This window comes from Arvicola amphibius, chromosome 8 (assembly GCF_903992535.2).
Source record: "Arvicola amphibius chromosome 8, mArvAmp1.2, whole genome shotgun sequence".
NCBI classification, from domain to species: Eukaryota; Metazoa; Chordata; class Mammalia; order Rodentia; family Cricetidae; genus Arvicola; species Arvicola amphibius.
Genome location: NC_052054.1, coordinates 38,600,360 through 38,628,016, shown reverse-complemented (window position 1 = coordinate 38,628,016; position 27,657 = coordinate 38,600,360). Strand labels below are relative to the sequence as shown.

Below are 27,657 nucleotides of genomic sequence, written 5' to 3'. Positions count from 1 at the left end.
CCTAGGACAGTCACTACTCAGGTAAGAATATCTGAGAAGAGAACCCCAGGAGCGCCGTGCACCGCGCCCCCGTGTCTGCGCTCTATGCCCTGGCACCCAGCTTGCGAGCTTCGGGCAAGGGGGCTGGAGGTTAAAAATACACAAACACACACAGACAGGGAGACAGAGACACGGGTCATCCTTGAATTCCCCAAGAATGCCCCCTTTATTGTGTTCAGGGGCAGATTATACAGAGATAGACACGTCCAAGCCAAACCCACCGGAAACCACTCTCCTGCAATCAGGAACTCCTGTTCTTGTGCTCAGAACAGCTGTGGGCACTCAGATCAGGGGATTACAAGAAATTCAGGATCTGGGGTCTCACTGCTCCCAACACAGGAGAAGGTGGGTTAGGACGAATTTCCAATTTACACATTGTTCACCTGGACGAAAAGACACCCAGCTCCCTGTGACCACCTTTTCCTTTAACGTTGTAAACTTTTTTTCTTCACAACAGAAACCGGTTGGCTGTTTGGTAGCAGGGATATAATCTATGACACATTTGTAAAATATACCAAATAGACCTATTAACTAAAACAAGTCACTGTGATTTGAACCTGGACACTCATACTGTATCCGACCCAGGTTCCCAGCCTTGAACCTGGACACACTCGTCATACCACCACCAGCAGCAAGTCTCCCCTCAAGATCACTGCTCCCCACCTTGAAACTGTAGACGACATACACGAAAATCCTGAGTCCCAAGGTCATCTCTCATAATCCACAGGGGCAGTCACTCACCCAGAGCACAAACACAAGGGCACAGAGAATAATGTCACAGCTGGAGAAATGCAAGGCACAGGGAAAACAGTGACCAAAATGATTTTTTTTCTTGAATTCAACCCAAGAATAATTATTTACTCTGAATCATAATTGTAGGACTTGGTAGAAGACCAGTCTGGGCAGGCAGCAAGAATCCTCCAAGGAAAAGCAAAAATGTTCCAATATTGGTAGACATTGCTGATGGATTAAAGAGTTATCTTTCCTTACTGAGCTCCAGTGTGGTTTTTATTAAGATTTTAGTCACAGTCCCATTGTTTTCTTTTTCTCCAAAATGAAGGTTAGGTGAGTTCTCATTGTGAATTGCCTCTTGGCAGGAAAATGTTAAACTGAGGTAATGATATAAAAAGAGTAAGGCCTGAGTCAGCAGAGGCTTCCACAGCCTCCAGACTGCCCTGACATCATGAGAAATCGCAGTGGGCACAACACAGCAAATCAAAGCCCAGAAAAGCTTTCCCATGGAAAAGGCTCTGCTCACATATTCTTGAACTGTGTTTGAGTTATTTTGTGAAAATTTCCAAACCAACAGAAAAGACCCCACAATACTAATAGGTAGACTTTTTTCTTACTAATAAGACCTTAAAAAATAACATTTTCACATTCTTTACCTTTCAACTCAGTCGATATCATACACATGGTTGCTTTTGCAGAAATCATGTATCTTGCTTCCTGCAGACAGCGTATCCATGGATACTGCAGAGTTTCCAGAGAAACGCTACTTAGAATGTTCCACACCAGCCTCAAAGGCCTCCTTCCATTGGAAGATGACATTTCCAGTAGAAGGCTCATTGCTCATGCTGAATTACCAGGGAGGCTTGCAATGGATGGCCATCTTTTCCACAGTTTTCGACAGAGTATACAACTAAAGCCATGTGAAAGGGATTATTATTCCCACCGAAGAGAAATAAAGAAGAAAGATGAAGTTGGCAGATACCTACTTTTAATGCAATGACCCCGGCAACACACATTCATAACTGTTATTATAACCAAGAAATTAAATCATAAAGAAATAAGGAAAGGGGAGGACACACACAGCATTGGAAATAGTACAGTGTTTTTGTTTGTTTTTTGTTTGTTTGTTTGTTTGTTTTTTCCTTGGCATGGTTTCTCTGTATAACAGTCCTAGCTGTCCTGGAACTAGCTCTTGTAGGCCAGGCTGACCTCGAACTCACAGAGATCCATCTGCCTCTGCCTCCCGAGTGCTGGGATTAAGGGCGTGCGCCACCACCACCTGGCTGGCATTGGAAATATTATACCCTAAAATACATCCTCAGATGATGATGCACTGGGAAGGAGGACAGACTGTGAGCAGGCTTGAAAATCTACAATCAGGGGCCTGAAGCACCACACAGTAAAATTAAACATCTGGCTCAAGATGGGCATGATGCCACATGCTAATACTTGGGAAGGAGAAGAGTCTAGGAGGGCCTGGACCAGCCAGAATGAAACCACCTCTCAAACAGCAACAGACGCTGGCCTCAAGAGCATCTCACCTGGGTGAGGGCACAGGACTACTGCACACAGTAGTAACTCACCATTGCACCCTCAAGAAGAAGAAGAATCTGTTCTGAAAAGTCATTATAATAATTATAATAATAATAGCTGGGCAGTGGTAGCACACGCCATTAATCCCAGTATTCAGGAAGCAGAGGCAGGAGGATCTCTGTGAGTTTGAGGCCAGCCTGGTCTACAGAGTGAGTTCCAGAACAGCTAGGGCTGTTATATAGAGAAACCCTTTCTCAAAAAACCAAATGAATGAATAAATAAATAAACATTTAAAAAGTGATTATAACTAAATGTTCTACCTTCCAATGAATCTGTTCTTCAATAATATAAGCTAATAACCAAGCCTAAAAAAGGTAGTTGAAGACATTCAAAACTGAAGCCAAAGTCTGGAGTGTTTAATGTTTATTTTACTCACAAAACAAGCATTCTCCTCTCGAGCCTTCGCCCATGGCATATTCCTGACCACTTCCAGTTTGGTGGCTTCTTTTAGGACCGGGGTTATATCACACTGTTGCTCAAGTCCGGACAACGGAAGATAGATTCTCATCTTAGGAAATCTTCAGAGCCACAGCAGAAAAACACGTTCCCATGAAGCAGAGAAGAAAATAGGGCAGCAGAGTCGCGAGGTGCACTCAGGAGCCTGGCTCCGCAGAGGCCGAGGCTATGTTGGCATTTCTCTCTGCCTCCAGTTCAGAAACAAGCTGGACTATCTCAGGGTGACTGAATTTTCCTGGGGAAGGGGAAACATTTCTATATTAACAAGAGAAGACACACATTTCTTCAGTTTGACCCCATGGCTATCAGGAGCTCTCTTCTGTGAACTTGGCCATACTTCAAAGCAGGAGATTCTGGGTCCCAGGAACAGGTAAAGGAGACCCTTTAGCCAGAGTGCAAGAATGAAAATCAGGCAAAGAATCATCATTTAGTCTCTCAATATGTAGAGGAACCAGCACCAGGCAGCCCCTGAATGTCTCTCCCAGGGACTACAGGGGAAGCTTGGGAGTGAGAGCCCAGACGGCAGACCCATCTCTTCCAAAACTACAATGAATTAAGGGGATACAGTTCTCACATAGAAAATGGCTGGCTGGCTGGGTGGTGCTGGTGCATGCCTTTAATTCCAGCACTCAGGTGGTAGAGGATTTCTGAGTTTGAGGCCAGCATGATCTACAGCAGAGTTCCAGGAATGGCAGGACTATACAGAGAAACCGTATCAAAACAAAACAGAACAGAAAAGAAAATGGCCTACAGGAAGACCACGGTATAAAGAATATAAGCTCCCTTTGGTTAAGATCTCAAGTAGCTGATGTCTGCCATTGTCCCTGTTCCTCAGTCCTCCCCAGGCTTCTGCTCTGGACAGTGACCCCATCCTCATCTAGTATAAATCATTACAGAGACCTAGTATAGGTGGCCAGCTAACAAGCCCTGACTACACTGACCCATGAGGCCCTCAGAACCTTGGCCCCAAAGCTATCTCTCCAGTTTCATCCTCCACCTTCCATTTGTCACCCAGCCCGAAAGTCACAGACTCTGCTGTTCCCCAAAGCAATAGGATTCAGAAAGCAAGACCAGGAAAAGGGCAGCGCTGTGGTGTGAATTAGAGAAAACCCCAAAACTAGAACCTGAGGCTCCCTTCAAAACTGCTGTAATAGGGCTGGTGTGATGACTCAGCAGATCAAGGAACTTGCTGCCACGTCTGTCAAGCTGAGCTCCACTTCGGAGCCCACGGGTAGAAGGGGAGGACCAACTCCCGAAAGCTTCCTTTAACTTCCACACGTGAGCTATGACATGCCCCCATCTACTATCAGGTAAATAAATGTAATAAACAATTTCAGTTGTAATAGATGCAGTTTATATGTTTCCCTATACTTCTTTGATAAAACCTTTTCTTTGTTAATTAATGATATTTTAATTTCTAAAATGAAAATATAATTATATCATTTGCCCATCCCTTCCTCTAACCCTTCCCGTGAACCTGACTTGCTAGCTCCGTCTTTATCTTTGCTCTTACATATATGTGCTTAGGAATGAGTCCTTTCCTTACACATCTGTCGCTGGGGTACTGAGAAGTCATTTCTCCAATCGGCTGCATTAGATTGATTTACTAACTCTTGAATGGAAGCAGTGCGCTATAGTGCAAACAGGAGACTCTCCTTCAGCTGGCTGTAGACAAGCCACCATCTCTCTGGGCTTAAGCTTCTTTCTCAGCAAAAGACACACTTCGAGCTAGACAACTCCACTCACACAGTTTGATTTTTTTTAAAATTCTACTTGTATTTAACTCTCTGTTTTCCCACTGTGACTATAACAACTGAAGACACCTAACTGTAAAGTGCAAAGATGGCACAAACATGGCCTGTGTGTTAAATTCCTGTGAACTATGTTCCCCGGAACCCAACTGTCAGGAATAACATGGGCCAGCAAACCATGGAAGTCAAATACCAGATGGGAAACATTGCAGGCTCCATGGCTTCTGTTATAACCACCTGATCCCACTTGATCCTACTGCTATCGTATTGTTAAAACAAACTCAGACAACACATACAGAAGGGGGAAAGCCTCTAGCAGGTAGAGTTACAAGTTCATGTCCTTGAAGGAGAAGGCAAACAGCTGCGCTCCAACTAGACCAAAACCATGTTACGCCACCATCCGAAGCCATGGGGCCAAGCAATCACCAACTAAAACTTCTAAAACTCTGAGCCAAAAGAAATCTTCCTTATTGTAAGTTGGTCATCTGAGATGTTGTGTGGCAGTAACTGAAGCTAACCAAAGGGCAGCGCCCGAGGGAGACTGCAAGGTTGGAGCACACTGAAACCAAGTGCAGACTGAGCAAAAAGGGAACAATGAAGTCTCAGAGAGTGGATTAGGAAAGAATGCCAGAAACATGGGTAGCAGCAGGTCCTCAGACTTTCTCGGTCAGCCAAAAGTGTCGGGAGGTTATGTTTTAGAAAGAGGAAAGCCAGGTGTTTTTAAAATAAAGATATCAGCCTAGGGCATAGCTCTGAAGTACTTACCTGGCATGCACAAGGCCCCAAGTCTGATCGCCACTCCACCCCTCTCTGCCCACCCTCCAAAAGATGAGCTGATGCCCATATGTACGGGGAAGGTCAAAGCGACAGTCCAGTGTGAACTGACTTCCCTGTCTAGAGCAGAGGGAATGGGGCTGAAAGAAGAGAAAAAGAAACTTGCGGTCAGGGTGGCCAAGTGGCCTAAGGCGCTGTGCTCAGAAACTTGCATCAACTTCACGCTCATGAAAATAATATTTTGGAGATTAGTCTGTGAGCCAGGACTTTCATGAGTTTGGGGAGGCCACACAAGGGTCATGGCAGGTCAGAGAAAGGCCAGTCCTTGTAGCCCTCTCAGGGAAAATAGAGACTGGACTGACTGATCCAACAGGGCTCCCAGGAAATGGACAGGGAGTTATATTTTAAGACACCATAGAACATCCATCTCCAACAGTGGGTGTAGCTGCTTGCTTTGTAAACGATCAAAATGAAGGCAGCCGACAGTGCAGGTGCCTCTCTAATCAGATCACAGGATTTCCTCCAACACAATCCTGTTTATTATGTAGGTGCTGCTAATGTCCCCATTCTATACTGAATGATGGGATCTGGAGCCTCACACATGCCAGGCAAGTACTCCACTACTGAACTCTATCCCTGGCTCTTATTTTTGAAAACGGAGTCTTACTATGTAGCTGAGCCTAGCCACAAACTGGACCCTTCTGCAGCTACCTCCTGGGTGCTAGGATTAGAAGCAGGCACAACACCAAGCTTAAGTATTTCCATTACAAAGAAGAGAAAACAAGACTCAAGAGCCTTAGTGATTTATTAGATTTACATGGTTATATGTGGCATAAGCAAGATCCAAACCCATGTCTCATGAGTCCATGGCTGTGCTATGAGATACTGAACTGATGGTGACATTCACCTGGTAAGAATGTGGAAGTGTATGTTACTCTGCTGTCTTTGAACTGTTCGACTGCTGAGGAAGAAGCAACAGCTGCTAAAAGACATCTGATTATAAATGCTGCTGAATTAATCCAACCTATATATTTTGAAAATGCCTTGACTTCAAAATTTAAGTCAAAAGACATGTTACTTTGGAGAAGAGATTTTGCTTTTGTTTCCGCAGGAAATGAGAGGCTGTGGATTCATTCTGGATTAAGAAAAATAAGGTTTGATCAAGGAAGACCCCCCCTGAAGAATCTCCAGTGGGAATGGGTGGCACAAATGATCCAACATTTCAGAGCACCTATGTTGCAGTTTCCTCTATGTCTACATCCAGAGCAGCCTCAAGACTTCTGGCCAAGATAATCCAGCCTAACAGAATACTCCAGTAAGAACTTGACCATAATCCTAAATTTTCTTTGGGTCCCCATAAGATTATCAGCAACCCCAATCAGCAGGAAGTAGCCTAAAAAACTACATCCACATTCCCAAAAAATGGATTTTGGATGTTTGTCTTTGTTTTGAGTGTTGATTACAAGTTATGGATAACGGTCAGGAAAAAAAAAAAAACTAAACAAAGCTGATTAGATTCCGGGTTCTTGTTGAGAAAAGAAAAAAAGGGGAAATGCTATGGGATAATGCTCTTGTATACTGTAAAGATTTGTCACTTGTATTGGTTTAATAAAACACTGATTGGCCAGCAGTCAGGCAGGAAGTATAAGTAGGGTAACCAGACTAGGAGAATTCTGGGAAGAGGAAAGGCAGAGATGCAGTTGTCAGTCAGAAGCAGGGGAAGCAAAATAATAATGCCATAGTGAGAAAAGGTACCCAGCCATGTGGCTGAACATAGATATGAATCATGGGCTAGTTGTAAGAGGTAGTTAGTAATAAATCTGAGCAATAGGCCAAACAGTTTATAATTAATATAAGCCTCTGTTTATTTGTTTGTGGGACTGGGTGGGATAGAAACTTCTGTCTACATGGAAGACCTATTTTAAGTCACTCATGATTTCTATCCCAATCTTACATTTCTAAAGCACTAACAGATTAGAGCCCTTTCCCATGCATTATCTCCCTGTGAAACGCAATTTTGGACTAAAGAAAGTAGTTTTGGTTCCTATTTATCAGACAAGGCACAGGCTCTGAGATAGCAAGAGACCACCAGCTGGCAGTTGGCAGAAGCAGAATGTGAACATGTCCTTGAGTGCCAATGGCATCTCAACTAGCCATCGCAACACTACCATTTTCTTTCCAGATGTTCTTCTTGAAAGGTCAGAGGAGAGAACCAACAAGGGGTTTGCAACTTATGGACCATCAGTCCCCACACTAAAATTAAGCCCAACTAAGTCAACGTTTATGAGTTTATGAACATGAGTACCTGCTGTGGAATCATAGAAGTCTTGAAGCCTCCCAGGTTTATTCTCCATGTCTTCATATTCTGATGCCTGAAGGATCATTTCACACTGGTCCAGCTGCTTCACGAATCTGGCCTCTGCACTAGATTGGGTCTCATATTCCTAAGGAAAGGGATATAGAAAGGGCATGATTAGACTGCCTCACTGGGGAGTCTTGGGAATTTCCTATTTGGGTACCTAGAGTCAGAGTCACAGCTTAGGGAATAAGTGTTCAGTACCAACTGCATTTCTCCACTGCATACTGATAATTGGAGACACTTGACTTCAGGGCCCAGTTTAACACTAGGATATCATGCAAGAGAACAGTCCGCAGATGCCACCCAATGCTCTGGAAGTCTCTCAGATAAACACATCTTAAACACTTGCAAATGCTTCTCTTACTGTCTTGGTTTCAAGACCAACATTCTTTTCTTTTCCCTCCCTCCCTCCCTCCCTCCCTCCCTCCCTTCCTTCCTTCCTTCCCTCTCTCTCTCTCTCTCTCTCCCTCTCTCTCTCTCTCTCTCTCTCTCTCTCTCTCTCTCTCTCTCTCTCTCTCTCTCTCTCTCTTGAGACAGGGTTTCTCTGTGCAACAGTCCTAACTGTCCTGGAACTCCCTTTGTAGACCAGGCTGGTCTTGAACTTAATGTGATCCACCTGTCTCTGCCTCCCAAGTGCTGGGATTAAAGGCGTGCACCACCACTGTCCAGGAAGATCAACATCCTTTTTTTAAAAAAATGTATGTGCATGTGTGTCCACATGTGTGCAGACGAACATGTTTGTAATTGATATCCATCTTGTTTGAAAGAGACAAGATTTCTTATCAGCCTGTGGTTTGCTGTGTAGGCTAGAAGGTCAGTGAACCCCAGAGATCTGCTTGTCTCTGCCTCCCTGGACTAGAGACTGACTGCATGTCTATTTCTCTCCCTCTCTCCCTCCCTCCTTCCCCCCTCCCTTTTCTCTAACACATGCTCTGGGGATCAGACTCAAGTCCTCATGCTTATAAAACAAGCATGTTACAAACTGCCTTATTTCCCTAGCTCTAAGATCAGACACTTTGGTCCACTTGAGTTGAGTAGAAGAAATCTAGCTAACTTCAAGATTTTTTTTTTCATTTTACACTTCTCAAAGTTTGCATTCTCTCCTCATTTCACTCAGAGTGTTTTTTTCCTCTAAGCTAATTAATACCTTTGCTAATTACTTTTCATTACAAGTTTACCTGGAAATCTCTGGGCTTGTGATCTACCTAGAGCAGTTAAGTCCCCCTGAATTATAACTACTGGGGACATTAGAATCTATGAATTTTATGTGTGTGTTGGTGGCAGGAGACAGTGAATGTGGTGGGAGGGGAGGGGCCTTTTCACCTTTTCTCTTCACACTGTCCCCTACTCCTGAGTCACACAGGGAGTTCCAGGGAACTTTCTTCTCCAAGCAGAATGTTCCACCTGCCACAAGTTCCAATTAAGGCTACACAGGATCATTCTTCTATTAGGATCAAAGTATTCCCAACTGGTTTCCGGAAGAATCCTTATTTGTAATCCGACCCAGATATGTTCAGATAACAAGCCTGTCATGCTTTCTCGGCATGGACACATGGTACAAATTACCGAGGTTTCTTAGGTTGTGTTCAAAGCCCTCTCCTTATAAAAGCAACCATCTGAATTTGGGAAGAGCTGAATTTTACAAAGGGGAATCATTTAAACATGAAGCCCAATATATTTTGCTTTATCTCAAAGGCACTTTTAAGAAATTACATTTTATTTAAGTGTACATTCACATTCATAGTTATATCATTCTATTAAATAAATTCAAGTTCACAGTTTAGCCAAAGGAACCTGAATACTCTAAGCAAATCAATGTAGAACTTCTTTTCTGCTCAAAGTGAGGAAAAAAAACCTTTCAGAGTGTTAGAAAATCAAGTATATTGTTGTGCTGGCCATTTTTTTGTCAGATTGATACAAAACCAGGCCTCCTGGGAAGAGAGACTCCAGACTGAATTGACTCCATTATGATGTGGGAGAGTCTTCTGTTTGTGTTGATTTCATTCGTTAATAAAGAAACTGCCTTGGCCCATTTAATAGGCCAGCCCTTAGGTGGGTGGAGTAGACAGAACAGGAAGAAGGAAGTGAGGTAGATGGCTCAGACAACTGCCCCGCCTCTCCTCTCTGGGGGAGATGCCATGCCTCTCTTCTCTGAGCCAGACGCGATGAAGCTCTAGCCCAAGATGGACTTACGCTAGAATCTTCCCGGTAAGGCTTCGTGGTGCTACACAGATTATTCAATATGGGTTAATCAAGATGTGAGTAAGAGGCTGGAACTAATGGGCCAGGCAGTGTTTAAATGAATGCAGTTTGTGTGTTGTTATTTCGGGGCATAAGCTAGCCAGGTGGCCAGGAGCCTGGCGGCGGGAAGCGGCCCGCAGCCCCCCACTACACCATCAGAATGGCCCAGGGGCATGTCTGTAGGGGCATTTTCTTTATTAATGACTGATTGAGAGGGCACAATCCCACTGAGGGTGGTGCTACCCCTGGGCAGATGGCTTTGGGTTGCATAAGAAAGCAGACCAAGCAAGCCTGTAAACAGCGCTCTGTGGTTCATGCCTCTGCTCTTGCTTCAGTTATTATCCTGACTTCCCCCAATGATGAACTATTATTAGAACTTGTAAGCCAAATAAACCCTGTCTTTGCCAAGTTGGTTTTACTCATGGTATTTATCACAGCGATAGAAAGCAAACTAACAGCTGATGGCGCAGAGAATTCTAATGAATTTACAGAATATTTTAAACCACATGCAATCTGTTGGGTTTTTCCCTTAAATAATTCACTGTAAAGGCATTCTCTAATTTTATCTTTCAGTAAAAAGGTATGGGGTTGCGGGGGATGCCGCAGCAGTCAGCAGGTAAAGGTGCTTGACGCCAAGCCTGACGACCTGAATTTGATCACTGGAACACAAATGCTGGAAAGAATGAACCAACAACCACAAGTTGTTCTCTGACCTTTACATACATGCTGTGTCATGTATGCGTATGCACACATGCACATGGATAATAAATAAATTTAATACATTTTTTTTAATGTCAGGGTTCAGCAAAGAGCACTATAGACCAAGCTCTCAGGGTGAGAAGTCTTCTGACATTTAAAGAACCACAAGAGTGGTTTCTAACATCAGCCTGAGAGTCACAGGACAGAAGAGGAAAGAGAAAAGGCTACAGATGAAAGTAAGGGTCTGTGCCTCCGGGGCCTGGGCTTCCTGTATGGACTCTCGGCTACTGTGCATCCCAGGCATCAAGGCAAGGACCCAACAGGAAGAAGCGTACTCAGATTTGATGCCCACAAGATCACTCTAACTTGCAGTATGGACAGCAGTTAAGCTAGAAGCCGGGGAATCAGAGGCCAAGACTTTGTAGCATGAGTCAAAGCATGATAATCACGGCAGCACGGCTAGGAACATATGGGAGGATTTGAGAAGTGCTAACGATGAAGTAAGATAAATACAATAAAACTATATGCAAGTGAGACAGCCCACCTGCATCCACGAGCCGTGTTTAAGACCAGCATCTGTCTGGAGAAACCACTGCAATACAAGAGGGACTCAAAATAGGCTGTGAGAGTTCTTAAGTTTACAGACAGACACTGGGCAAGCAAGATCCTGTGCACCCTAGCAGGAGATGAGCACAAGGAGCTACATAGGGAGAGTCACCCCTGTCTGACCTTTGGGTCATCCTACAGGGACACGGAGCCATGACAGCAAGAGAATCAAAACTGAGTATGGTAAAGGTTATCAAGATGGAAAAATAAAGACCTAAAAAAATAGGAAAGGGAAACATAGTTGGGAAGTCCCTAAAAACAAACCTCCATATTTCCCTCACATTACATAAAAATATGCACAACCTACCACCACCACCACCACCACCACCACCACCACCACCGAATTACACTGGGGAGGGAGAACTACATGTCCTTCTAAAACTTCAGGAAATACAATTTCAAACTAAAATGAGTAACAGAAAAGCACAGTGATCAGATGCCACACTAACTTAGATGGTAGAATGGGAAGTAAAGTCACACACCCCACATTCACATCAAAGAGACATTCTCATCAAAGAGATCAAACCTACCACAAACTATCCCAAAAGAACTAATATATATACACACACAGACACACATGCAACACAATATGACATTAAAGAACAACCTAGGAAAACATTATTAGATAAATGTTATTTTAGAAAGAAATCTAAATAATGTGGAATCCAAGAACAACTGAGCGTGATAAGTGTGCCGAAGAGAATTAAAAACAAAAAATGGAGTTTTGAAATGAATGGTTTAAAAATGAAGATACAAAGGGTTTCGGAGAAGAATACTACCTTCCTGCAACCTCCAAGGTTGAGAGGATACAAGCATAAAGAAAAGGCAATCATTACATACCGTCTCTGCTCCAGAAGAGGAAGGATCTGGGAGAAATGAGGCGGACTAAAGTCTCATGTAATAGCCAACTTTAGTCTCGGACAATCTGTACTCTGAGGGTTCAAAAGAGTCACCCGAGTAAAGTGTATAATCACAAGGACCGGCCACATGTGGCAAACCATGTTTTCCCACAAAGGCCTATAAACGAATAACAATAACTAGCTGTAATGAATGATCTGAAGTAGACTCCCTCCTTCCTTCCACTACACCCGAGAGGGGCAGAAAACACATTCCAGGACCAATTCTGTGTTTTAAAGAAACTGAAGCCACATGATTCTTGTCTTATTTTCTTAGCATTTTCTCTCAAACACTCAGTTCTCCTCACGAGTCCCTGTACCTTTTGAATGGGCACCACACCCGCCCACCATGTTGTCAAAAGGATCCAGCCTGAGTTTGATTAGTTGCCAACCTGTATCAAATCATAGAAGACCTCAGCAAAGAGTATGCAACTTTTTTGGACTCAGTAGTTAAGAATTCTCAACAGATAACTTGAAAGAAAAAAGAAATGGATGAAGGGAGATACTTTAGACCCAAGGAGATCTGGAGGACATGTTAAATTTAAAAAATATACACAAGATTGAAGTACAACATCCAAGGATGAATGCTAAGATGAAGATGGCATCCAAAAGAGTTTCTATGAAAATGAGGGTGGTGGGTACTAGAGCGGGCAGGGGTGGTGTGCGGGAAAATATGTCATTTGGATAAGACACAGACAGGACCAAGTTCTATGTATGGATCTGAGTGGAAGTTATAGGGATGTTACCCTTCTAGCAACTAACTATGCTATCCATTGGTTTTTCAAGGCTTTGCATGATTCGTTTTACATAATAAAAAGATTTTATTAAAAGTAAAAAGGGAAAAAATAATAAAGAGCATGGCCACGGACCTTAGAAGCTGGGGTTCCTGTGCATATGTGGGTGGGCCTGGGTCTTATGCTCTTGATTCTGAGTATGGTGCTTTAGAGACAGACTGCTCCTGAGGCCAAAGAGGGGAGGTCAGAGGTGAAGAGTGAAGTCCTATAAGGCTGCAGAGAGGAAAGACGTCCATGCACCTAGTGCTGTGAGGGGACACAGGGTCTGAAGATGGGCTAAGAGGAACATGTGCAGAAACTCCAAAGAAACTTCCAGAAAGGTACAGAAAGAACCAGGACTGAGAAGCTGGGAGATGGCTCGGGGATAAGAGTATTTGCTGTTCCCATAGGAGGATCTGAACTTGAACCCGTGAAGAGCTTATGTAAAAAGCCTACTATGGCTGCAGCTTAATGTATCACGTCTGTAATCGCAGTGCTGATGCAGGGTGGAGACAGGAGGAAGTCTGGGGCCTACTGGCTGCCAGTGTAGCTCCAGGTCACTGAGAGACCCTGTCTCAAGGAAATAAGGTAGAGCACAATAAAGCAGGACACATGGCATCTTCCTGTGCCTCTGCAGATACACTGACAGGTATACACACACCTCTATAACACACACACACACACAAATAAATGGAAAGATGAAAGACAATCAAGAATGAATATACCAGATACTCTAGGGATGAGCCACATGTCACCAAGTGCCAGATGGCACACAGCAAAGGAGGACTTGCTGGGTAAGCCACACAGAAGCAGCACGGGCTTTCAGCAAAAGCTGTGATGGGGTGGGGGTGGCTAGCAGTCACACTGCAGTGAACTTCAAAGAACAGAGTTGGGGTATGGACAAGTCTTTACCTGCTTAGTCATGAAGGGAAGTAGAAAAATGTGGCAAACGGGGAGACCTGCTTCAAAAAAACATTACACAGACATAGACCTACAAACTCATACAGAGCTAAGAAAGTCCACATCTATGCAGCCTTTACTTCCCTAATTAAAAACAAACAGGAACAGAAGAGACAATCTGCTATAAAATGGAGAGAGAGGTAGCAAGGCAGGTGGTTGAAGGGAGCAATGGACACACTGAGACAGAAAGGGATGTGCCTGAGCCTCTTCAGGAATGTGGCACTGAGGTGAGAGAGGATCCCACACAGGGCTCTGCCACCTGCAGGTGGACTGGAAAAGGCAAATCACCCAGTGACTCAGGCTAGAGTTTCCTAAGCAGCAGGATTAGAAGGCAGCCCTAGGTCCTGACAGTAGAGGAGAAAGGGAGGAAAGTTGGGAATGCTGGCTCTGTGAGTCTGCCTTCCATACCTTCCTTTCTCTGACCTCCTGGTGGTTTTTGCTCCTGACTCCAAGGAGCCTGACATTGTTCTACTCTAATCAGAAGATGGATGAGAAGTCATTTGTAAAAAGGGAACGTGTTAACCCAACTGCGTTTCCAACTGACTGACACCCGACAGTACTGAGAGAAAATTTCAGGCAGAAGAGAAAGAGCGGATGGGCAGTTGGTTAGGCATTTAGTATGGCTGGACCCACGTGCGCTTTGGGGCTTGAAGGTCATTCTCTAAAATGCAGTGCAGGTGGCAGGTAGACAGTTTGTGATGTTCTCACAACACAGCACAACCACAATCACAGCTGCCTGTGGTGCTTTCAGACACGAGCAAAATGGACACACTTCCTCCTGGCTTACTGAAACATAATTTCATCTTTATGATGAAAGACAGAGGACAATCCAGAATGTCTAACCCCTTAAACCTCTGGACTGGCAGCTGTTTAAATTGCTGAACAGCTGTGGTGACCACGCTTCAGTATCAACCTACTGGTACTTTCTTTGCAGCTAGTATTACCCTAAGCTCTATTCTAGGTACCAATTTCCTAAAGCAACATCAGGACTGAAGGCAGACAATATAGTGTGTGTGGATTAGAGACAGGGGCGAGAACTCACAAATGTTCTAAGTGTCTTACACTAATTACTTTAATCCCCATGTCTATAGACTGCCATATCACAGACGAAGAAATGCAGGCATGGAGGAATTAAATTGCCCTAGGTCACATAAGTAATAACCAAGAAAACAAGCATGTGGACACTGGCAGTAGAATACCAGAATCCATAGACTATCATGAGCTAGGCATCAATTGCTATGTCTCCTATTGTGCTGAAAAATCCCTGTCTGCCCGGGACCTTAAATGTGACCTATGACTGTGACTTATATAGAAACAGGGTCTCTGCAGAAGTGACTGAGTTGTAATGTAGCCCCAATCCAGGAAGCTGGGACACAGACACAGACAAATAGGGATGTCACCACACAGCTGGTAGGTGGGGACCAGAATGGGCAGGGAATGCCAAGGACACCAGTATTCTTTGATAAGCTCATCCAGTCAGTCAAAGACACGTACAAGATGGAAAAACCATTACCTATTTGGGAGTTATCAAGTGTTTTATATCTCTTCAAGTCAAAAATTCTAAGTAACTGCAATAGTTGATTTGGAAGATATGATTTTTAAACCTGTAGAATTTGCAGTAAAATTTCCAGTTCGTTGCTGGTTACTAAGAAAATAATTCTATAGATGCTGCCACTGCATTTAGAACAAAAAGAGGCAAAGGCGGGCAGATTCTTATGAAGCTTCCCAAATTCTGGGAATGTTTTGTCCTTAAGAGATAATGGAATTCACTTCACACACTCAGGCCTCTTCTTTTTCTCTGCATGGATGATGCACAGTCTTATGCTACTCTGCTACCTGACCTAATGGAGCATGCTTTTAATGCTGTATATGCTGAGACATGGACTGTAGTGAGGAAGCGGCGGGGCTGAGTCCCGCCACCCGGCTGCCGGCTAGCTTTACACCCGAAATAATTACACGGAAACTGTATTCTTTTAAAACACTGCCTGGCCCATAGTTTCAGCCTCTTATTGGCTAATTCTCACATCTTCCTTTAACCCATATTTAGTAATCTGGGTAGCACCACGAGGTGTGGCTTACCAGGAGAGATCTTAACCTGCGTCCATCTCGGAGAGGAGCAGCATGGAGACTCACTCTGGAGACTGCCTGAAGCGTCTCCCCAACTCTACTTCCTTGTTCCCACAATTCTGTTCTGTCTACTCCACCTACCTAATTTTCTCTTAAAGGGCCAAGGCAGTTTTCTTTATTAATAATGAAAGTAACACATAAACACTCCTCCATCAATGGACCACTATTCCCCGAAGAAACTCTGGTATACTGTAACGGATACCTTCTGCAGCAGCTCCAGGCTAGACTCCATGTACACCATCCCGGACTGAATTCTCCTCACGAGGTAATTACTAAAGGTCCATGGTGTCTCAGCAGACTCCAGCAATTCCTTATTTTAGAACACTAACACACGGAGTGCATACAATAGACTGCCTCTAGCAGGGAGCCTAAGGCGGCACTCAGAAATCAAACCTATTTATCCGCTAAAGCCATTAACTTTCACACGGTAAGGGATGAACGATGACTCAAAAAACCCATGGTAGCTGAGGTTCAATTCTGCTTATAAATAAACTAGATCAGACGAAGGATTTTAACACCTAGTTTTCTAAGCCCGTCGAGCTTCTTAGTTATGGATGAGCAGGTAGGACTCTTGTTTCCTACAAGAAAGACAGACTAACTACAATGAAGTAGCTTACCTGTGGGTGTTCAGGCTCAAGGCTCTGGTCCCTGTGCCTGGAAAGACTTACTTCACCCCATGTTTGAGTCAAACCACTGCAAGGACAGGGTACTACCAACTCTGATGCTGCAGACCATGGGATATCTAGGGAAAGTTCAGGGTCCAGTTCTAGACACGTCCCATTTTCCTCCCAAGTGACAATCTGATTCCGCATAAGAGGGAGTGGGAAGATATCTTCAGGAAAAGCAGAGAAGGGTAGGAGCCCGGATAAGGGAATGTGATTCAGAGGGCAGAGGTGTCAAAGAGGGATTGGATGGGAATGAGGGGGATTGGACGGGAATGGGAGAATTGACAGAGGGCATTGGGAAGGATGAAGAAAGGGCTATCCAAGAGCAGGAAAGAAGGCAGGCTGAGGGGCTCCATCAAGGAGAGGTATTGTGCTCTGGACAGAAGAACCAGTAGAAAACAGAAAGAATGACAGGAAACATTTAGGCCTGCTTTTTCACTCCCCCTGCCCTTTCTTTTCAGCCTCGTGAGCCCTTGGGGGAGCCCAGCCTACGCCTTTCACCTTGATTTCACTCTGTTCTCTTTTCCCACCCCAAGAAAGGGTTTCTCTGTGTACCAGCTCTGGCTGTCCTGGAACTTGCTTTGTAGACGCTGCCTCCCAAGTGCTGGGATCAAAGACATCGCCGCCACCACCCGGCTTCACTTTGTTCTTTCATGGATGGGCAACAGACTCAGTAAAAGAACAGTATTCAAGGTCTCAGATCTACAACTCGGTACGGTGCGATTAAATCTCAGTTCTGAACTCTCCCAAAGCCATGGGTCCAGAGAACGACTTCAGCTGTCATTCCTCAGATGTCATCTGCCTTGTTTTAAGAGTGTCATTCACATTTTCAGAATCGGGCTGGGTAGATGGCTTAGTCGGTTTTCCTTGCAGGCAAGAGGACCTAAATTCAACTCCAGAACCACGTGAAGAAACCAGCCAGGAAGCGCATGCTTGTAACCCCAGAGTGGATGCGGTAGGGGGTCATGTGAATCCCTGGAGTTCAGAGGCTGTTGGAGAGACCCTGTCCCCAAAACAAGGTGGAGGACACCTAAGGAATGATGGCTGAGGTTGACCTCTGGCCTCCCCACTCACACATACACACATGCGCCTACACACAAAGGAACAAGACGTGAACATGAATGCGAACACAGAAAAGAATTAGGTGTGGGTACACAGCTGTGAACAAAGAAGTCGGAAATACAAGCATTGTGTGCCAAGAGCCGCAACGGGTGCTGGGGTGGTAAGAAGAGCAGGAACAAAGACATCGAAAAGTTTCTGTCAGCACAGAGAGATTTCTGTAGCAGCTGGGGGACAAAGTATAGAGACCGTTAGCATTACCTTTGCAACTAAAGCACGGATAAGCCATATAAATTCAGTAACAGTTAAAAAAAAAAAGTCTAGTATGTATACTCACTTCCCAGAGTTCATAGAGCTCCTTCCTGAGGTCCTCTGGCAGCAGCTGGGTGATCTGCTTCATAGCCTCCTGAAATATGAAGCCATTTATTACATGACATTCACCTTCATCTCAATCAATATCTAGCCTACAACTAGCCTACAAAAGCCAAACAAGGGACTCAGATTCCTTAAAATAACCCCAGTAGAATAAGCTGGCCTTTACAGGCTCCAGGTTTTTTTTAAGTACTATATTCATTTTTTTTTGTTATTTTCATTATTGCAAAAAGTTAAAAGCATCATATAAAAAGTCAGTCATTGGCACTGACATAACAGAAGTCCCAGTTTTTGAGGTACGCAGATTCCCAGAATGCACCGCTGAACACAGACCTCCTTATAACCTCAAGAGGCTGCGCAGATGAAGGCACTGTCCTATCCTCTGACTGTCCACATCATGTTCACAGCAGGACAATGGCCAGTGGGCTCAGAGTGACTGTGTCCCCAGCAACCGTTTGAGGGGATGTCCTTGCAACTCATGCCTGGCCACACCGAGCCTTTCCACAGTGTATCCAGCAGTCTAAAGACGCCTTTGTTAGCACAAGGAGCCTGAGAGATACCCAAAATCCAGAGAGAGGAGAACGAGAGGATAAGAGGTGTCCTTTGTAAACACTTCTAAGTCTCCCGTGGTGTCCTCAGTTTCTCCCTTGGCTTCAATCATCCTAGTATTCTTCCAAATAGCACATTTTTAAGGTCACTTAACTTCCCCATGGCCTTCTACTCCTCCACTATCTCATCCTGTTTAGACCTGACTCTACTCTACTCTGGTGGTAACCAGAGGCCAAACTCTTTGAAAAGAATAAGCTATAAGCATCAACTTCAGTAATAGCAATGTCTTATATAAAATAAAATGAGTTGGAGAAAAGCGATGAAAAGAAAATGGGTGGATATTTATACGTTATTGGAAGGAAAAACGTCTTATAGCATACATCTGTGTCTACAGCAGGCAGTACATGCCAGTACTAGTAATATGCTCTTACAAGTGGCACGACCATCCAGGGAGGCCGCTTAGTCATACAGATGGAATGTCACACCATGGAGAAGCATAAAATGGATTTTACACTTGCACTTCTTGTTCCTTTATTGAAAATCTCAGCAATATACTTGAGAACACACATTTTTGTGAATTGTCTCCATACACAGATTACTTTTGACTATACTATTCCAGAAATACATTTATTTCTTGCTTAGTTTTTTCCTCCAAAAACATTTGTATACAGTTTGTATATGGAAGTCCAATTTTCTTGGAGGACATGCTAAAACACTTTGCTTTGAACAGGAGTTATTTTTCTGCCTCTTCTTAGCTGACTGGCCCAGCACTGAACGTGGCAGAACAAAATGTCTCCCAGGACTGAATTAGCTTTTTGGAGATCTTAATACTAACTTATTAAAAAATTTCTTCAAAATTACCATGTTCTTTGAAAAGCAAAACACAACAAATATGTTGTTTTCCTCTTAAAATTGAGGATTTTCTGGATCTAGACATATCAATATAACTTATTATACAATGGGAATTGTACTTTTCTTTTTATCATGTTTTGAAGATTTCATACATAAGTACTATATCACTTCTAACCCTCTGTATCCCCCTCCCAACACCACTGGCGTTCCCCTACTTCCTCTCAAATTATTATGAGTGTACACATACATATATATAAATACAGCCTGTTGAGTCCGTCTAATGTTGCTTGCATGAGTGTGTTTTAGAGCTGAGTGTAGGGATTGGGCCACCTAGCAGGGGTCTTGTCCCTGGAGAAGACTGATCCCGTGCCCAGCAGCTATTAATTGCCTATAGCTCTTCCCATAGAGGTGAGGACTTGTGAGATTTGGCTGCCTAAACAAGAACCCCACAATAAAACTAGCTGAGAATTACATTTTTGAGAGCTCTCAGTTAATATTCCTTGCTTGACGGCTTATTTCGCAGAATCATGCCCACCTTAAAAAATGCTATCAACCTCACTGAAGATCCTCGTCATGGGCCAAGACCTCACTTCTGTACTTTCTCTGTGTCATTCAGTCATACATATCGGTGACAATGCCCTTAGCTTCTTCCTTTGCTAGCAAACCATGCCAAGCATTTGCTTCCACTGAACAGAGAGCAGCTCTCACCAAATCCACAAGTCTCTCTTATCTGTTTCCCAGCAATCAACCACAAAGCATGTCCTTCCAACCCTGACACGCCTGAGTGGTGTGGTGGCTCACTCAGATTCTAGATCCAGACTGGTCTTAAACCTTGGCTTGGCATTCACTAGCTGAAGACCCTGGACTAGGCCACTTAGCCCTTTTGTCTTGTAGTTTCCTCATTTGCAAGGTGGCACCTTCCTAAGAGGGTTGCGGGATCTGAATGTGGGCACACACAGTCCTTATAAGTCAGCATGAGTCCTTAATACATATTCACTTTGAATTTTCACTTTCTCGACCTTCCAAAGACTCCCACAATGAAGGCAGGCCTATTCTTTCACCCAGTTCATTAGCCACTTTGTTCCTCACAGATTCGGGCATAGCATGACTCCACATTCTATTTGAACAAGCTTCTCTCTCTGCAAAAGAGCATATAGCTGGCCACTGCTATATCAGCATCTAAGTCCAGCCCCTTAATCCTCATGATACCTGTTAAGGCAACACTGGCAAGCCTGGGTTATAATAAAAAGTTCATGTTATCGTGGTGGAGGAAGGGGTTAGACACAAGCGTTGCTTTTGGCCCCCTTTCCGAGTTCTGTCTTCTCTGCCCGCATTCTGCTTTTCATGTTAATATGGAATATTCTCTATAACAGTCATCCTTCAGTACACCACGTGGTACCCTCCACCCCCGACTCGCCCTTCAACTTAAATCCTGGCCAGCCAGTCAAGAAATTTCTGGGCAAATGATGCCTCTGGTTCACATTATGCATGTTTCTCCTGAGGCTAAGAAGCCTTCATTTAATTATCTTAATGCATGGCTCAGAGAGCTGAATCTTGTTCATAAACACCATCTGTATAAGGAATCCCAATCTTCCCTGCCCAAACCCAGATCAGCAGCAGGAAGATGTAATGGCGCACCAGCTCTCTCCAGGCCCCGGGTTTCTTGGCCAAGAACTTGACGTTCCTGAAGATGTTTCCCTGGTCCTTCTGCCTCTGACATTTATTCCTCTGAATCAGCAGGAGTGGGCAGCAGCAAGGACAGCTGGGGCCAGAAACGCTTTTTTCCTAACCAGAATGTGGCAGGAAAGGAGACAGCAGTACCTTGTGATCCCGCCTCGGGGTGACAGGAATTAGGACCCAGCTGGTCTGCAGAGTTGCAGGTTTCTCCTCCCCTGGTGGTTGCAGTTCCTTTACAGTGTCTGTGTTTCTTTTCCAGAAGTTTCTGGCATGCTCTTCTGTGGAGAAAATCCTCGTGCACTGTCAGAGGGACAGCATATCTCTTCTCTGTCATTTCCCATGCCTGTTCCTCGGGCTAAGGCCATGGTTTCCACTCTACATCCATACTCGTGCGGAAATAGAACCAACCTCCTCCAGCCAGCTTCAGGAATGAGGAGATTTTTTTTTTCATCCTCTTCACCCAGGTGACACTTCATTACCTGTTATCCTCTGGCTCAAGTGCCAATTCTTTTCTACAGCTGAGAATTTCAGCAGCTTGCTTTCGTTCTGTGCCCATTCTGTCAAGCAACAAGGAATTCTTTTTCACAACAGTCTAGACCTACATGGAGAAATACTTCCTTCTGTCATGATGAGCAGGCTGTATTTTGGACCCGTTCTTTAGGAAGAAGAGGGATGGATGACATAGCCTTATACAACCGCCAAGGTGCCCATATTTTAGGGTGGGTTGGAACCTAAATTTGCCCCATTTCTTTATGGGCTCTTCTTGCTTCTAGATGAGCAAACACCCTATCGGCTACTTAGCTCTAGTCTCCATCAGCTCAGGAAACAGTTACTTAACCCTACCTTCGCTATTAAACCATGTCAGTAATGGAGTCCTCACTAAATAACTTAGAACCAATCTCAAAGGCCTCCAAGAAGTCATTTTCAGTAATGGTGGCACTGAAATCCACTCCTTCAGCTTCAAAGAACAAAAGAGCGAGGGACAGGGAGGAAGGAGGAAGAGATAAAGGGGAGACTTCTTCATGAGTTTTTCTGTCTCCGCCTCAACAAAGTTTCTTTTTAGACGTGCGCTCACTACTGACCTTCATTTAATATCTCATCAATGCCATTTACTTTTATGAATGTAAATGTTTTCCTTTACTTTTTAAATTTCTAGCCTCTAAAGGACTAACTTAAAATTTACTATATAGTAATTATAATACTAAATATATTTGTGATTTTGAGAATCTCTCTTCAAATAATTTAAATGTGTGTGTGAAGGGGGAATAATTTCCACAAACAGTCTTAAACCCCAGTTGTTGGCATGGCCCTAATGAAAGCCATGCCAACAAGAATTGAAGCCATCAGGACTATTTGTTCCTGTGTCAAACTAGGCTAGAGTAGGGATGTAGCCCTATTCTTATAGAAAACAATGCTAAGAATAAGCTAAAATCAATCTGCTGGCCAAGAAGTCCTTGCTTAGAGAAGTCTGAAAACAGACGGTATGAGTAACACTTCAAGGCTCTCTTGAAGACCTCCCCTCACTATAACCACCAAACCTAAGCTGTTAAGTACCACAGTCTGTACAGACTCAGCTAGTTGTCTATCATAGGATGAGTTCCATGGCAACACCTTGGCCCTCAAACTCTAAGAACATCTTCTCTGACCTTCCCTGTTTTCCAACAGGGCTAGTGAATTCTCTTCACTTCAGCGACAGGTTTTCCTCATGGTCTTTTGCAGATCAGCACCAACCTTTTCTCGCCTATGTTTTTCTTCTTTGGGGATGTTATCTGCTGGTGCTATGTCCCCAACGATGCATTCTGCCATATCGTGAACCAGGGCTAGGCGTATACATCTGATCAGGTAAGAAATATTGGATAATTATACAAAATTACATCCACTACAAGTTTCTTTCCTATACTATTTTTAAACTTAATTATGTGTTTCTTTCTTCCCCACTCATAGACTAATTTAATACAATATTTTCTAAAGTAATTATATTCTACCAGCCCACATTAGTTCTGAATCAAAATTGCTTTGGAATATTTAGCACAATACTTGAGAGTATAGAGCAGACTGAATTTTTTTTAATGGTTGATTTCATAATTCTCACTTTAAGAAGTTCCTAATTTCAAACCACAAAGCCAGGAGACGTTTTACAAAAATTTAGAATTGAGTATTTCCTCCAATGTCCTGATGCCAAAAGGATCTATAGATAGGGTAATGGGTGAAATCGAACAGATAGGGCTTTAAATGTGGCTACCAACCTTACTAGCTACAGGAGGCTTACCAGATTATGTACTTAACTTAAATGCTCCCTTTTGCTGTCCTTCATTTTATCATATAAAATGGATAACAGGGAGATACAGCTTGTAGAATACTAGTCTACCAATCACCAGGCCCTGAGTTGAATGCCTAGCATCAGAGAAAGGGTGTGGAAGAATGCTTCATAGGGGAGATACAAAAATCATATTTCATAAACCATGTTCTTGCTCTATACTAGTCCTTTAACATACGGCTACCATTATTAGTCTATGATAATAACCATCCGAATGACAGAGGCAAGCAATGAAGTAGGTGCCCCAGGAGGGGAAGGGCACAGTGTTTTTCAGTCCTGTGGATCAACAAAGACCTTGAAGCCTCCAGTTTCTTTCTAATCCAGTTCAAATGTCAGACTGGGTTCATCTCAAACTGACTTCATTTTGTTTGGGACTTTTTTTTTTTAAATGCCAAAACTCCTCTACATTCTGGAAACACCATCTACAGAGCAAAAGGAATGCCCAGGGTCCCCAGGATCACTTTGCTGTTGTCAACTTGACTATTTTCTGTGTCTCCAAAGGACTTTGCTTTCACCCCACCAGGCTTTGATGGGGACTCCTTTGTGTGTAGTCCTCTACTACTTCTCGACTTGTGCCAACTCTTCAGGAAGAACTCAAATCAGTGGCCATCCCATCCTTGGAGACCAAGCAACAGCAGGAGAGCTCCCGACGATTAGAATAACCGGCTAATTCCCTCCCCTAACTTATTTTGTGATTTTTACTGAAGCTACAGCAAGCCTGGGCAACTCATTTGCTGTCTTCTTTGTAAACTATTGTCCTGTGGTCCCCAAGCATTTTAAAGGGTGGCTGACTAATTAAAGGGGTGCCTCTTTAGAGCATCTATGTACTCGTTGCTGTACAACCTCAATAGCTTAACCTCGCAAATGGCTACCACTATTCATAAAAGCAGCTAGTCCAAAAGCAAAATAAATATGAATGCAAAGACACAATTTTACACATACTCAACTTCAAGGCCCTAATTTCTTTTTTTTTTTTTGGTTTTTCGAGACAGTGTTTCCCTGTAGTTTCTAGAGCCTGTCCTGGAACTAGCTCTTGTAGACCAGGCTGGTCGAACTCAGAGATCCGCCTGCCTCTGCCTCCCGAGTGCTGGGATTAAAGGCGTGCGCCACCACCGCCCGGCAAGGCCCTAATTTCTTACTAATTTCCACTGACACCAATGCGCATGCTTTATCAACAGAAAACCTACTGTAGTTTGTAACTGAAGCAATCCTCACACAGAGTCTAGATACCTTCACATAACTTACCGATCCTTGTTAAGGTGGTCATCTCTGGTCACCATAGCCATTACTGCCATCCGGTACATGTGATCTGACACACTCTCTGGTTTTTCCACATTCCTGTACACCCAGCCCGTCCGTGGGACTCTCTAATAAAGAAGATGAAGAATTAAACAAATACCACTACTAGAAACGACCACACAACCAATATATGCTCTTCAAGAAAATGTCAGGGGATGACCACAGAGTCAACCAAGTCATGGTTTCAAATCTATTTTTTAAAAAATGCTTTATTTAAGGCCGGGTGGTGGCAAACACCTTTAATTCCAATATGTGGGAGGCAGAGGCAGGGGGTTCTCTGTGAGTTCGAGGCCAGTCTGGTCTACAGAGCAAGTGCCAGGACAGGCTTCAAAGCTATACAGAGAAACCCTATGTAGAAAAACAACAACAACAACAACAACAAATGCTTTATTAAAACTAACCCTAGTGATCCATACATCGGAAATCAATCAAACTAGTGAGTGAGCAAAATGCAATTCACATGCATACTAAAGTTCAATAGTCATCACTGCGCTACTGAAGTCTAACGACGGGATAATACAAAGTTTTTAGAAAGAAAGGCAAAACTGGTGGTAAGCCTGGCGCTGCATACCTGGGATCCCAGCACTCAAGGTGGAGACCCGAGTTCCAGGCAGCCAGCTGTACTATCAACCTCTTCTCAAAACAAGTACTTCGTAATTAGGAAAATCACGGGGCTTTGCTTTGTTATTTTTCCTAACTACAAGACTAGTAGATTTTTGCTATCCAAAAACCCATTTCACAGAAGAAAACAGTAGCATGTTTTGTTCATAAACACGTGACAGACTGCCCAGATCTGACACAGAAGGAATACAGGAATTTCTGCCACGGTCAAGACTTGTATTTGGAACATGATGTGATCATGCGAGTCTGCACTTTCCCTGGGAGTTCAATGCTTCTAAAGAATTTCACCAATAGTAGTCACAGTTCCAGGGAACCGGTGATCTGGGAACTTAGGGGACTCTGCCCAAGCTCTGACAGGCGAGGGCTGATACACGCAGAAACTGTGTGACAGAAACGGTCGCTTCCGGAAGTCACTGCGACAGGGGAAGGTCTCCACTGCTCGTGTGCAGGGCTCGGCTACACTGGTAATGGGCGCCGGGACCAGAACGGGCGGCGCTGGGCCCGGAGCGTGCACAAGTCCCGGGTCCAGCCTCGGCCTTCAGCTTGGTCCCCGCCAGCTCCTTCCCAGCACACCCAGGCCGCGCACCGCGGGGCTGAGAGAGGGGGAGGCTGCGTGGGGACGGAGTCTTAGCCCGAACCGCCGCATCCCGGTCAGGCCGCGCCCGCTCGCTCACCTTGAGCTGCCCGACCAGCCGCAGAAAACGCAACAAGCTCGCTCCGTGTCCGGAGGAGGCCGAAGCCATGCTGGAATCCACCTGAATGGTGGCCGCAGCAGATTCCCACCCCCCCCCCCTCCAGTCGGCTCCTCCCCATCCCCTCCGGCTCCTCCCCGCCCTCCTCCAGCTCCTCCCCACCCACTCTACTTCCTCCCCAGATGGACCACTTCTCTGTTTGGACGACTAGGGCTTAGACTTTGTTTGCATGGTGGGTGATAAAGTAACCGTTGTCCACTTTCACCTGGATGGTAGTTCGATGCTAAGAGCGAGCAGAAGGGCTTCAGGAGGAAGAGGCTGGATATTGTCTGCAAACCTTGAACTAAGAAGTTCAGTGTCTGGTTGGCCGGAAGCTCCACTTACAGGCCATACATCCATCACTACTTAACAGAGGCACTGGGTACAACTATGAAGGCGGAAATGAGTGGCAGAAGTACCGGGAGACTTTGGTGGAGGCAGAAAATGGGTGAAATCACAACCTCTTAATACATCAAGCACTGAAGCATCCCCTCCCCACCCCCCCAAAATTATCTCACCTGCTTGGACCATGACTTGTTTCCGTTGACAACTAAACAGTACAAGCTTCTAAAGGCAGTTAATGGATATGGGCAAGATTCAAGTAAAAGTGGAAGTGAGGGAGTTCCAGTTTTATTTGTAACAGGTAGTCTTATTAATATCCATGCGATGGTCCCGATGAAGATAGAAGTGGTTTATCCCTGTTTCCTACTACAAAACACGTCTGTCCTATCTTCCGTTTGAGTCAGACTACTGTACCAGGAACTATGCTAGAGAATTTCACGTCCACCATTGCGTGCATAGTCATCAAGGCAAAATGTTGGTATAGAGTGGATTCTACGGAACTCTAAGCCGGCATCCGTGAGCAGAACCCAGTATTATAGTCAGCTCCACAGTGGAGTTAGAATGTTGGGGTGTGGTATAGTGATGGAGCACAGCATGCCCGAAGCCCCATGCGATCTCCAGCAACTGAGGGTCAGTGAGTACTTTATCGCTGTTTGGATTTCTATAAAATAAAAGCCTAAGCTTCAGATGCCAGCATTCACCATGCTGCCCTGCTATGCTAAGTTCTTTGTGTTGAAGATCCCATTCCTGTTTTTATAGGAATCTGCTTTCTCCCAATAGATCACACCGGTAGGCACTCCTCCTTGTGACCCCCCAGAGTGTTTTGAATCTGAAGTCATCACAGTAAACATGCCTGTGAAAGTGGCTCTTCAGATTATAAAACCTGTCTGGACATAATCCAACAGGACTCCAGTGATCTTAAATCGCACCCTGTTTTCTGCTCTAGTTGGCAGTGTGAACCTGGGAGAAACTGGCCAAAAAACTAGGCAGACTAAAGCCTCATGAAGTGGCCAACTTCATTCAGCGATCAGATAGTTTATACTCCGAGGGTTAAGAAGAGTCACCTGAGTGAAGTGTACTATCACAAGGGCAAGCTGGATGTAGCAAAACTGTGCTTTTCTTTCTTTCTCTCTCTCTTTTTTATTTTATTTTTTATTGATTTTTATT

The 27,657-nt window shown here is 44.2% G+C and overlaps 1 protein-coding gene across 2 annotated transcripts; it reads right to left on the bottom strand.

Annotated features, from left to right (window-relative positions):
• Positions 1-161: 161 nt before the first annotated feature.
• On the bottom strand, positions 162-26,214 carry Hddc2 (HD domain containing 2). 2 transcript variants are annotated; one of them, XR_005286642.1, is made up of 7 exons: positions 26,092-26,214; positions 24,743-24,864; positions 22,912-23,014; positions 18,068-18,136; positions 7,651-7,789; positions 2,741-3,055; positions 162-1,681 (listed from the first exon to the last, which is right to left on the bottom strand). XR_005286642.1 is itself a non-coding variant. In XM_038340805.1 (6 exons), the coding sequence occupies exons 1-6, from the start codon at positions 26,158-26,160 to the stop codon at positions 2,958-2,960; spliced, it is 600 nt and encodes a 199-aa protein (XP_038196733.1). In that variant the 5' UTR covers positions 26,161-26,214; the 3' UTR covers positions 2,711-2,957. The 2 variants fall into 2 exon arrangements, 1 of the variants encoding a protein (XP_038196733.1); XM_038340805.1 differs by lacking the exon at positions 162-1,681 and having other exon boundaries at positions 2,711-3,055.
• Between the last annotated feature and the right edge of the window lie 1,443 nt (positions 26,215-27,657).

Coding starts and splice junctions, on each gene's coding strand:
- Hddc2 (XM_038340805.1), bottom strand. CDS start 26,160: ATGGCTTCGGCCTCCTCCGGACACGGAGCGAGCTTGTTGCGTTTTCTG. Junction 24,865..26,091: donor GGCTGGTCGGGCAGCTCAAG/GTGAGCGAGCGG, acceptor CTTCTTTATTAG/AGAGTCCCACGGACGGGCTG. Junction 18,137..22,911: donor AAAAACATAGGCGAGAAAAG/GTTGGTGCTGAT, acceptor TTCATATTTCAG/GAGGCTATGAAGCAGATCAC.